General features: G+C 54.4%; 2 protein-coding genes across 10 annotated transcripts in view; one reads left to right on the top strand and one right to left on the bottom strand.

Annotated features, from left to right (window-relative positions):
• The window catches only part of HDAC5 (histone deacetylase 5), a 50,062-nt gene extending 45,585 nt beyond the window's left edge, over positions 1-4,477 (top strand). For all 7 annotated transcript variants that reach the window (XM_017876022.1, XM_017876017.1, XM_017876020.1 and 4 more), the window contains 7 exons: positions 389-508; positions 773-870; positions 1,046-1,164; positions 1,954-2,087; positions 2,357-2,441; positions 2,571-2,736; positions 2,821-4,477. In XM_017876022.1, the coding sequence (XP_017731511.1) occupies positions 389-508; positions 773-870; positions 1,046-1,164; positions 1,954-2,087; positions 2,357-2,441; positions 2,571-2,736; positions 2,821-2,860 (762 nt within the window). In that variant the 3' untranslated portion in view covers positions 2,861-4,477. The remainder of the gene's footprint in view (positions 1-388; positions 509-772; positions 871-1,045; positions 1,165-1,953; positions 2,088-2,356; positions 2,442-2,570; positions 2,737-2,820) is intronic.
• A 408-nt stretch (positions 4,478-4,885) lies between these two features.
• Positions 4,886-11,104, bottom strand: G6PC3 (glucose-6-phosphatase catalytic subunit 3). 3 transcript variants are annotated; one of them, XM_017876023.1, is made up of 6 exons: positions 10,642-11,104; positions 6,960-7,066; positions 6,454-6,544; positions 6,142-6,260; positions 5,778-5,919; positions 4,886-5,549 (listed from the first exon to the last, which is right to left on the bottom strand). In XM_017876023.1, the coding sequence occupies exons 1-6, from the start codon at positions 10,857-10,859 to the stop codon at positions 5,186-5,188; spliced, it is 1,041 nt and encodes a 346-aa protein (XP_017731512.1). In that variant the 5' UTR covers positions 10,860-11,104; the 3' UTR covers positions 4,886-5,185. The 3 variants fall into 3 exon arrangements, with proteins under 3 accessions (XP_017731512.1, XP_017731513.1, XP_017731514.1); XM_017876024.1 differs by lacking the exon at positions 6,142-6,260 and having other exon boundaries at positions 5,778-5,942; XM_017876025.1 differs by lacking the exon at positions 6,142-6,260.
• Positions 11,105-12,203: the final 1,099 nt, after the last annotated feature.

Below are 12,203 nucleotides of genomic sequence, written 5' to 3'. Positions count from 1 at the left end.
AAAAAAAAAAAAAAAAAAAAGATTCTTATCTGCTTGTTTTAAATTCCCTACTAGCCTTAATGTTTTCCCACAAACTGTGAAGTGGAATGGGTTCTGTAGGGAGACATGCCACATTTATCCCATGGCTTTGAATGTTACCTACACAGTGCCACACCACAGAGGCTCAGACCTAGTTAGAGAAGTGTGGGGTGGGCAATACCATTGTGAACAGAATATGGATGCCCTGTGGCCAAAGGTGGACTCCTGGGCTCAAGCGATTCTCCCAGCCCTCAGCCTCCCAAAATGCTAGGATTATAGGCGTGAGCTACAGCGCCTGGCTGACATGTGGAATTTGACCGTTGGGTCAGAGCGTGGGCCATTTTCCTGATGCTTCTACCTCCCCTCATAGGACATTCACCATGGCAATGGCACCCAGCAGGCGTTCTACAACGACCCCTCTGTGCTCTACATCTCCCTGCATCGCTATGACAACGGGAACTTTTTTCCAGGCTCTGGGGCTCCTGAAGAGGTACAGCTCCTGGGTGTAAATGCAGACCCTCCTGGTCCCTCTGGGAGGTGGCACAATGGGACCTGGCGGGGAGCCACGGAGACCCATGGTGGTGTTGGTACCTGGGGAGTCTGGGCTCCTAGTGGGAGGACCACACTGATCTGACTGCCCCTCCAGGCAGAACAGAGGTCAGTGGAGTGAGACCTGGAGGCAGGGGTGAGGGCAGGGGCAATGTTTGTTATCCCCAGGCGGTGAGAATAGCCCTCTCCCTGACTCTGGTTCCAGGTTGGTGGAGGACCAGGCGTGGGGTACAATGTGAACGTGGCATGGACAGGAGGTGTGGACCCCCCCATTGGAGACGTGGAGTACCTTACAGCCTTCAGGTAGGGACTGAAAAGGGCCATAGGAGTCAAGGGGAGCCCCTCTGGGCCCTGCAGTGAGAGGGGCAGAAGGCACTCAGTTCAGTGTGGGTGGAGGGGGTTGTCTCTGGGAGGACAACAGTGGGGCGAGGCCTGGCCTGGCCATCTGCTGGGCTCAGCTTGGGCCATCCCTTTGCAGGACAGTGGTGATGCCCATTGCCCACGAGTTCTCACCTGACGTGGTCCTAGTCTCTGCTGGGTTTGATGCTGTTGAAGGACATCTGTCTCCTCTGGGTGGCTACTCTGTCACCGCCAGATGTAAGCCTGCTGGGGGATTGAGGGAGGAAGTGAAACAGTGAGGATATGGAGTCCAGTGGGGCATGGGGCAGGAAACAGACTGATATTGCAGGGGACAGGGAAAGCAGGGGGCAGAGCCTAGACTTGGAATCATCTTGGTAACTCCACCAACTTGTCTTCTGCCAACCCTGGCCTTACGGGGACAGGAGGTGAAGGTGGAGTAGCAGAGGATAGTGGATGTATCCTGCTGGAGCTGTAGAGATGGGCTTGTTGGTCCCTGGTGTTTCAGTGATGCTCCTTTAGCCAATCTGTTAATGTTTTGACTGTGATAGGGCATTTAGTCCATTGATGCTGTATTTTATTATGGATATATTTGGGTTTATATCTCCCATCATATTTTGTGCTATTTGTCCCACCTCTTGTATTTCTTTTCTTTTTTTTTTTTTTTTTTTTTTTTTGAGGCGGAGTCTCACTCTGTGGCCCAGGCTGGAGTGCAATGGCGTGATCGCAGCTCACCGCAACCTTTGCCTCCCGGGTTCACGGCCTCAGCCTCTCGAGTAGCTGGGATTACAGGCACGTGCCACCATGCCCGGCTAATTATTGTATTTTTAGTAGAGAACGGGGTTTCACCATGTTGGTCAGGCTGGTCTCGAACTCCTGACCTTGTGATTCGCCCGCCTTGGCCTCTCAAAGTGCTAGGATTACAGGCATCAGCCACTGCGCCTGGCCTTTTTTCTCTCCTTCTCTTACTGGCTCTTGAATTGATTACCTTTCGCCATTTCTTCTTCCTCCCTTCACCCATCCCCAAAGGTTTTGGCCACTTGACCAGGCAGCTGATGACCCTGGCAGGGGGCCGGGTGGTGCTGGCCCTGGAGGGAGGCCATGACTTGACCGCCATCTGTGATGCCTCTGAGGCTTGTGTTTCGGCTCTGCTCAGTGTAGAGGTAAGGGGTGGGAAGGAGCTGGGAGGTGGCAGGCCAGAGGGCTGCGGGGCCAGCAAGGGGTCAGCCAGCACTGGTAGCCCCTTAGGAAGCTTTTCTTTGGTCCTAAGGAATAGCTAATGGCCAGGGAAGGCTTTCTGAGTATGGGTTTGTCCAAAAAGGCCATGTTTGCCTCTGTCGTGAGGGATATCTGGGGCTAAGTGGGGCAGTTAGAGGGGTATGCATGGCAACCCTACTCCCCACCCTAAACCTTCTCTTCTTTCACCTGCCAGCTGCAGCCCTTGGACGAGGCAGTCTTGCAGCAAAAGCCCAACGTCAACGCAGTGGCCACGCTAGAGAAAGTCATCGAGATCCAGAGTGCGTGGGGACACGCAGAGGGGCTCAGGCTGCCAAGGGGGCACGGAGCTTTTGAGAGCACCAGGACTGGGGCTGTTCACGTGGGTGTCCTCTGCCCTCCCTGACCCCTTGCCTGTCTCTCGTCCACAGGCAAACACTGGAGCTGTGTGCAGAAGTTTGCCGCTGGTCTGGGCCGTTCCCTGCGGGAGGCCCAGGCAGGTGAGACCGAGGAGGCCGAGACTGTGAGCGCCATGGCCTTGCTGTCGGTGGGGGCTGAGCAGGCCCAGGCTGCAGCAGCCCGGGAACACAGCCCCAGGTAAGCAGCAACCCCTACCACCTCTCTGCCCTTGCCCCTGCTGGTGCGCCCCACTCAATACCCTCCCCTGTGCTTGCCCCACAGGCCGGCAGAGGAGCCCATGGAGCAGGAGCCTGCCCTGTGACACCCCGGCCCCCATCTCTCTGGGCTTCACCATTGTGATTTTGTTTATTTTTTCTATTAAAAACAAAAAGTCACACATTCAACAAGGTGTGCCGTGTGGGTCTCTCAGCCTTGCCCCTCCTGCTCCTCTACGCTGCCTCAGGCCCCCAGCCCTGTGGCCTCCACCTCAGCTCTAGAAGCCTGGGCCCTCTGCAGGGGGTGGGGGTGTCTTCCCAGCCCTGTCTCACGTGTCCCTCCACCCATTTTCCCGCATTCTGTCCTTTTCCCCCTTGGAGCCTGGGCCAGCTCAAGGTGGGCACGGGGGCCCAGACAGTACTCTCCAGTTCTGGGGCCCCCCTGAGTGAGTAGGGAATAGGAAGTCGGTGCCTTGGTTTCATCTGACTTGGGGGGAAATGCCTTAATTTCACCCTCCTCCCTTCTCCAGCCTCAGGGGAGGATCTGGAGGATCCACTGCTGTCTAAGATGCAGAGTGGAGGGGAGGTGGGCACCCACCCTGTGATTCTCCACTTTCCCCTTTCGTCCTCACCATCTCTGCACAGACCCCTCTCTTCTTCCTTCCTCTTGGTCTCAGCACTGATGGGAGGCTGGTGCCCAAGCCGTGGCTTGTGGTCTGTGATGATGGCTGTCTTGCCTCACACTCCTCACAGCCTGCTTCCCCCTCCCCGGGGCTGAGAGGGTGAAAGTGTGTGGGAAGGAGAGGACTGGTTTCCTGGGTTCTCATGGGCCAGGAGGAGCCGCAGAACCAGGTCTGCTTCCCACCTTACTCGGATGTCCTCCCTGCCCCTCTGCTGGCACAGCCTGGGCAGGGGGAGAAGGTGGTCCCTGCAGGGGGGCTCCAGGCTGGTAAGAGCCCCTCTGCTGTCAGGACCAGATTTCCCCAGCCAGCCAGCATGCTGCGGGGAGAAGGGGCAGGGGCTCACCTCCCTCCTGGGGCCTTTTGCTTTGGAGCCTGGGGATGGTGAGAATGGAGGTTCTAGAAAAGGGGTAAGGCCAGAACCCAGGGATCCAGGAGTCAGCTCTCAGCTGGAGCTTCCATACCTCCTGGGCTCCCTTTGCTGACCACCAGCCCAAGGGAGCTAAGACCAGGAGGGGGCTGGGTGCTGTCCCTTCTCTTTCCCAGGAGCCCTGCCAGGGGCTGTGGGCCTACAAGGCTTACAGGGAATGCCATCCAGCCTGTAGGAAACCAAAGATGGGAAGTGGCTCCTAGGGGGCTGACTTTTCCTTCCTTCTTCTCCCCAGTACCACATATACTTTCTCTCCTTCTATCCCCAGGGCCCCACCAATCTGTTTACATATTTATTATCCTATTGGGGGCCTGAGCAGGATTGAGGGAGCCAGGGGAGGGGCAGGAGCCCCAGCACCATCAGTTCATTGTGTGCTTGTGTGTTTGTTTTAGATCCTCCTGGGGGATGGGGATGGGGCTAGGCCCAGCGTACTAGGCCTCTCTGTGCTGAGCCCCAGGCTCCTGGCTCCTTATACACTCTCTCCCTGTGGCTGGTCTGGTTCTCATGTAAACCCATTCCTTGCTTTGTCTCCCTGGATATGGATTTCAGTTAAGTATTTTGTAACCCATTACACTGTGTGTCCTTGTGTAAATAAACTTGTTTCTGGCAGTGCCTTCTGGGGCCAATGTCTCTATTCTCTGGGCTCCCAAATGGAATAGAGGTTCTCATCCTCCTTCCTAGCCAAAAACACTATTTTCTCCAGTCCCTGGACTAGAAGCCAATTTAGGAAACTGGAAGTTGGGGCACAAGATCTGACCTGTAGATGAAAGACAGGGTTACACTGAATATAGTCACAGCATCTCATGGGACCTCTCATGTGGCCTAGGCAGTGATGAGGCAGGGGATGGACCTAGGGCTGAAAGGTCTCACCTGAGTTTACAGCCCTCTCCTTTCCTGCCTGTCTGCCCCTGGAAACAAGGCTGGAGGTGGCACAGAGACCACTGGAGCAGCCTGGCAAGGGTTCCGCTTGTGCACACACAGGCAAGGCCCGTGGAGATGTGCGCATAGGCAAGAAAGGAATCTCAAAGTATTCAAGGGCTTTATTGGGGCCGCCCTGGCCGCTCCTCACAGTGTTGCAGGAACCCACTGGTCTTGCTGTTGCCTTTGCTCTTTGGGGGCTTAAGAGGAAAGGCAGAGGGAGGACCAGCTTCTCTGGGAGAGAGAAGGCCCATCTTTGGGACTAAGACCAGGTGGTGGGGAAGCAGATTCAGGGAGGGGAGGGCCTCCTTAGGGGCTGGAAGGTGATGGGGCTGCCTCCTGGAGTGTGGTGGTCACAGAGTGTTGGCTTTGTGGGAGGGAAAGGAAAGGAGGCACACAAGAAGTCAGGAGGAGTGGATGGGCGGTGCTTCCTGGGCACTGAACATGTGCACTGCCCAGGGGACGAGGGCCAGGACTAGGCATGGCCAGAGGGTATACTTGAGGAAATTGAAGATGTAGAAGAGGCTGATCTGAGGGGGGTGTCCCAGCCAGTCCAGGGGGCCCAGCAGCCCCATGGCCAGCACAAGGCAGGCTATCTTCTGGCCATTTCCCAGCTGTGCCCGACGCACCTGGGCATAGCAGGGAGAGTGCAAGGCAATGCCCAGGCCCAGGGCAGCCCCTGAGTCACGGCTCAGGGAGGCAAAGGGCCGGCTATCCATGTGTATCCACTCAGGCCGCTCACACCACTTGAAGGCTAGGCTGATGGACCTGTGGAGAAGAACAGTCCTTGCCAGGAGAGGCTGGAACGTAGAAGGCCACTGGCTCTTTGCCATCTGCCCTTGGGGCCCACTCCCATGTTCTGCTTTGTGCTTGTGAGGGTCTATGGGAATAGGTAATGTGTCCTTTTTTAGCTGTAATGAACCAGAGACACACCAGGCTAGCTGCAGGCGAGATAGGACAGGGCCCAGCCTGCCCAGGCTTCAAAGCGAGACTTACCAAGAAAGATCCAGGCCCAGCGTAAAGAGGGTCCAATAGATGAGGCTGCTGCCTAGCATGAGGGCCAGTGCGGTCAACCCATAGAAGCTTAGCTCCCGCTCCACAGGCACCCGGGGAGTCATCAGCCAGCCCAGGACAGCGCCTAGGAGAGTGGAGTGACGGCAGCTTCAGGGAGTTTGGGGATATGACCCTCCCCACACCCACCCCCAGCTGCAGTGCAGCTTGGCAAGGGAACAAACTGAGATGTAACGAGGGGCCTCTGGGCTGGGCTCTACAGAAGCTGGGAGCGATGGGAAGATCCTAGACTGAACCTCCCACTGCCAAAGGCATCCTCTCAGTCCACCCCATTGCCCTAGTTGCTCACCAGTTATTAGGCCAGCCAGCACCTGGTGAGGGAAATGTGCTAAGATGAAGATTCGCGACAAGCCAACCGCCAAAAGGAAGGTGCAATAAGCTAGGCTAGGCATCACCCTTACCCAGCGGCTAGAAAGAAGAGAGGCAAGGAGCTCAGAGCGCGTCCATACACAGCTTGGCCTGCAGTACCCAGGTACCCCATGGCTGAACCACACAACCTAGGGTCCCCAAAACTCCAGCTCCCAGACTGCATGCTGCTGGGTCTTTAGGTACAGGGTGCCATCACCCCTGCTCCCAATGGTGGGCAATGCCAAAGGCATACCTGCGGGCCCGAGTGGCCACCTGTGAAGACAGGGCCGTCATTATGGGCCAGAGGGCTGCTCCTGTGATCATGCAGTGTCCAGAAGGGCTGCCTGCCAGTGAATCCAGAAGCTTGTGGTGAGAAGATGGAGGCAGGACCCAGGGGCCTCTGGTGATGCCTCAATAATACAGCTGCCTCTCCTGGCTGAGAAGAGAGCTTTTCCCCAGCACTGATCCATAACTGGCTCTGCTCTGAGGCCTTTTTACTGCCACCTGAGGTCACTGCACTCAGGTTTCTGTCCTGGTATGTGTCTCTTGGCTGTACTCTACACAAGGTGGGCAGCTGGTACATAGCATGAGTGCCCTCCTCCCATAACTCAGCTTGGTCTCCCTGGGGTTCCTTTGTTCTCTGGGCCAGTAATTGAGAGGCTGGACCTTTGGTTGGGCCACCCAGACTGAAAAGTACTCTGGAATGTTCACCTGAACCCTAACCACATTGGGAAAGGGAGAATGTTTGAGGTTTCCCACCTGGACCAGTCTCACAAGAAGAGGGGAACTGGTGAACCTGGGCTGGAGCCTGGCTGTAGTACCCAGACTCATGGACCCACCAAAAGGGCCTGTCTCCGAAAAGAAACCTGGAAGAGAACAGATGCAAGATGACTTTCCACATGCACACACAGCCAGGGGGGTACAAGGTGGGCAGGACACGGAGTACTCTGGAGGGCCTGAGGGGTGAAGTCAAAAAGGGACTACGATTCTGTCCATTGCTCTTAAGGTATCCGTGGATACCTTGCCATGGTTTTCTACCTTAGAACGGGAGAAAGAAAGCACACTATTTCTTTTTTTTCCTAACCCTCAGAGCTTGTGGAAACACTATTTTTAAAAACTAGCCTGGGGCCGGGCGCGGTGGCTCAAGCCTGTAATCCCAGCACTTTGGGAGGCTAAGACGGGCGGATCACGAGGTCAGGAGATCGAGACCATCCTGGCTAATATGGTGAAACCCCGTCTCTACTAAAAAATACAAAACACTAGCCGGGCGAGGTGGCGGGCGCCTGTAGTCCCAGCTACTCGGGAGGCTGAGGCAGGAGACTGGCGTAAACCTGGGAGACGGAGCTTGCAGTGAGCTAAGATCCGGCCACTGCACTCCAGCCTGGGTGACAGAGCAGACTCCGTCTCAAAAAAAAAAAAAAAAAAAAACTAGCCTGGGGTCAGGTGCAGTGGCTCATGACTGTAATCCCAGTACTTTGGGAGGCCTTAGCTGGAGGATCACTTGAAGCCAGGAGTTCATGACCAGCATGGGCAACATAGCAAGACCCAGATTCAACAAAAACAAAAAATTAGCTGGAAGTGGTGGTGCACACCTATAATCCCAGCTACTTGGGAGGCTGGGTAGGCAGATCGCTTGAGCCCAGGAGTTCGAGAACAGCCTGGGTGGGCCGGGCGCGGTGGCTCAAGCCTGTAATCCCAGCACTTTGGGAGGCCGAGACGGGCGGATCACGAGGTCAGGAGATCGAGACCATCCTGGCTAACACGGTGAAACCCCGTCTATACTAAAATACAAAAAACTAGCCGGGCGAGGTGGCGGCGCCTGTAGTCCCAGCTACTCGGGAGGCTGAGGCAGGAGAATGGCGTGAACCCGGGAGGCGGAGCTTGCAGTGAGCTGAGATCTGGCCACTGCACTCCAGCCTGGGTGACAGAGCGAGAGACTCTGTCTCAAAAAAAAAAAAAAAAAAAAAAAAAAAAAAGCCTGGGCAACATGACAAAACCCCATCTCTACAAAAAATACAAAAATTAGCCAGGCATCTTGGGGTGCGCCTGTAGTCCCTGCTACTCCAGAGACTGAAGTGGGAAGGATCACTTGAGCCGAGGAGGTTGAGGCTGCAGTGAGCTGTGATTGTACCATTGTACTCCAGCCTGGTGATGGAGTGAGATCCTGTCTCAAAAAAAGAAAAAATAAATAAAAAATAAAACTGATACAGAGGCAAGAGATTGTGGTAAGCGTGTGTGTGCTCTGAGATACTCAGTCGTCCCACTCTACCCCCCTCACTGCAGGGCCAGCTCTTATCATCCACAGGGAACCCAGGACCCGGCTCTCTCCCACAGGCCCTCACACTAACCCTCCTGCTACCCCTGCCTCCATGTCCCCAGTTACAGCCTGAATTATCCACACCTAAATTATTTAGGTGAGCCTCTCAGGTCTGAAAATGGGAGTGGGAAATGGACAGAGAAGGCTGAGAAAGAATAAGGAGGACAAAAACATGTCAAAATCCCCTGGTCTAGTAAGTGCTTGGCTGGGCCCTGGGAACCACACAATAAAGAGGCTGCTGTGGCCAGAAAGACAAAAGATGGGATAGCAAAAGAGATGCTGGCAGGAAACCACGTGCTGGGGAGGGAAACACAGAAGGCACCTGCCTCTCCCCTCTGAAAACTGAGCCTAGTATACATCAAGTGCTCACACAGAAAATGAACGGGGGTGCCATGCGCGGTGGTTCACGCCTGTAATCCCAGCACTTTGGGAGGCAGAGGAGGGCGGATCACTTGAGGCCAGGAGTTCCAGACCAGCCTGGCCAACATGGCGAAACCCTTTCTCTACTAAAAATACAAAAATTAGCTGGGTATGGTGGTGGGGGCCTATAATCCCAGCTACATGGGAGACTGAGGCAGAAGAATCTCTTGAACCTGGGAGACAGAGGTTGCAGTGAGCCGAGATGGTGCCATCGCACTTCAGCCTGGGCAACAGAAGAGCAAGCCTCCATCTCAAAAGAAAAAAAAAAAAAAAGAATGCCGGGTGGCTCACACCTATAATCCCAGCACTTTGGGAGGCTGAAGCGGGTGGATCACCAGAGGTCAGGAGTTTGAGACCAGCCTCACCAACAAGGCGAAACCCCTTCTCTACTAAAAATACAAAAATTAGCTGAGTGTGGTGGCACATGCCTGTAATCCCAGCTACTTGGGAGGCTGAGGTAGGAAAATGGCTTGAACCCAGGAGGTGGAGGTTGCAGTAAGACAAGATCGCGCCATTGCACTCCAGCCTGGGTGACAAGAGCGAAACTCTGTCTTAAAAAAAAGAAAAAGAAAATGAATAGGGACTTTGCCACTTGGGGGACATTAATAGTGTCTGAGGGAGATTGTGATCTTTGGGGGACAAGAACTAGAGGAGAAGGCTTATACAGACTTGGAGGGAAGGAGAGAGCACAAAGCAAAGGACAATTAGGCAAGAAAGAAATGAATAGACCACTGCGGTTCCCTTTACATAAGGATGAGGCCCTTGTGGAAAAGAGTTTGAAGGGAGGGGAACTCTATGTTGTTTTTCAGCAAGTCATTCCAGCCCATTGAAATACCTCCTATGAGCCTCCCTTCCTTCCCCCAGGCTGAGGATCTGGCAACAGAGGCTGAGGTGAAGGGAGGTGTGGCTGCATGTCCAGCCCCAAGGGTCACAGGGCCTCCACCCATGTTCCTGGGATCCCTGGCTTGTAAGTCTCAGTGTGAAGAGTCTACTAGTGAATGAAAGAGAAAGAAGGGAAAGTGTTCCCTGGAAAGCAGTGCTTTAGCCCAGACTTTACTGCACGCGCACAGGGAATCAACTGGGAACCTTGTTAAAATGCAGATTTTGATTCTGTAGTTCTGGCCCTGGGACTGAGAGTCTGCATTTCTAGTTAGTTTTCAGGTGCTGCCTATGCCGTTGGGCACGGTCCAGGGACCACACCTTAATCTGCAAGGTGTCTCTGTCGGTAGCAGCTCCTGTGATGCCCAGCACAAAGCATGCTTCTTAAAAATTATAGCAAATGAGTGAATAGATGAATGAAAAAGTGAGTTGAGAGGTAGGGCTCTCCACTACTTAAATCACCATAGATACCTGTTAAAATATGAATTCCCAAAAACCAAAAATAAAAAATAAATTCCCAACCCTTTGGAGTTTCTAAATCAGTAAGTGTGAGATGAGGACGGGATATTTACATTTTAGACACGCCCCTTAGGTGATTTTTCGATCAGACCAGTTTGAAGAACACTGGTCTAATGAGTAGGATGGGTGCACTCTGAGGTTTCAGTCCAAGCTGCACAAAGATGCTCAAACGGAAAAAAAATCAGAGACTACAGAGTAGGGGGTGGGAAGGCCCTTGAGACAGTTGCTGAGAGAGACCAGGGCTTACACATGACTCAGGGCCCTCGGGGGTGGGGACCAGGATGCCGGAGGGCTTCTCTGTCTCACCACTTGAAGATGAGGTTGAGCCACTCGGTGATGAGGCTGATCCAGAGCACCGCGATGCCCACACGGCGGGAGGCGTAGTAGGCCGCGGGGAAGTAGAACAGAAAGAGGATCTTGGGATCGCCCAGAAAGGTGACCCAGAGCCACACGTTCTCCAGCCAGGCTAGCTGGTTCTGTAGCGCCTCGGCTATCACGATGCCCGCGCCCAGCGTGGACTCCATGGCGGCCCAGCTACCGACCAGGCCAGGGCTTGCTCCAGGGCGGAAGCCAAAAAGCCCAGACACCGAAGCAGCGTCGGCCCGCTGCTCACCAAAGCCCACCCCTCTGAGTACCAGGCCTCGCCCCGCCAGCGGTCATCACCAAGCCCCGCCCCCGGACCCGCCCCCGGCAGTCCCCGGCTCCTGCAAGACCGGCCTCCAGCCGGTACTGTTTCCTCCTGCGCTCTCCTCCGGTTTTCCTTCCTACTGGGCAGCGTAGGGGACAAACCTTTATAAAGGCGTTTCCTCAGGGCCCCACGTGGCCGCTGTTGCCGGCACGTGGGCAGCCGGCTAGTGGCGGCACCGGTGCGGTTCCGGGTCAGCGGACGGACTAGCCGGCGGACTGCCTGCGCTCCCAGCGTCCCTGCTCTGCTGATGCGAAGGCAGATATGTAATCTCCAGGGCCAGGATTCTTTCCCGACCGGACCTCTCTTCTCCAGTACCACCCACCAAGAAAAAAAAAAAGAAAAAAGAAAAAAAAAATCTGAGATCCTCTGGAGAAAAGGCTGCAGACAGCCCCTCCTCCTCGGAGCTGAAGCGAGATCCTAAATTTGCATACACACCTAATCAGTTCACCCCTTCCTCCCCCACCTCAAGACTCTTCCTTTCTAATTCGCCCGCTATTAATTTGGAGGCTGACAGATAAGTCTCTTGATTTTGAGGGGTCTTCCCTAAAAAGGCGAATTCTCACATATAGCGCAAAGTCACACTTCCTCCCAGTTCTTCCCTTGCTTCCCCCACCCCCATCCTCCTGCCATCCAAAACCCTGCTTAGGCAGATGAAACCAAGAGATAGTAACAGTGTTGGTATGGGAAGAGGATTGGCACACACTCGCGACAGAGTTTGAAACAGTCATCTGGAAGAACACACATAGAAAATAAAAATCTCAGCTATTCTAGACAAGGTCCTGCCTAGAAAACTGTTGAACAGCGTCTCCTTAGTTTCTTCCTACCTCGATCAACTTCGTTCTTTAAAAGTTTTTTTTTGTTTGTTTTTTGTTGTTTTTTGTTTTTTGCCAGACGCGGTGGCTCACAACTGTAATCTCAGCACTTTGGGAAGCCGAGGCGGTCGGATCACGAGGTCAGGAGTTCCAGACCAGCCTGGCCAACATAGTGAAACCGCATCTCTACTAAAAATACAAAAATTAGGTGGGCATGGTGGCATGTGCCTGTAGTCCTAGCTACTAGGGAGGCTGAAGCAGGAGAATCGCTTGAACCTGGGAGGCGGTGGTTTCGGTGAGCCAAGGTGGCACCACTGCACTCCAGCCCGGGCGACAGGGACAGGGCGAGACTCCATGTCAAAAAAAAA

This window comes from Rhinopithecus bieti, unplaced genomic scaffold, assembly GCF_001698545.2.
Source record: "Rhinopithecus bieti isolate Rb0 unplaced genomic scaffold, ASM169854v2 scaffold_10088, whole genome shotgun sequence".
NCBI classification, from domain to species: domain Eukaryota; kingdom Metazoa; phylum Chordata; class Mammalia; order Primates; family Cercopithecidae; genus Rhinopithecus; species Rhinopithecus bieti.
This window is presented reverse-complemented; position numbering and strand designations above follow the sequence as displayed.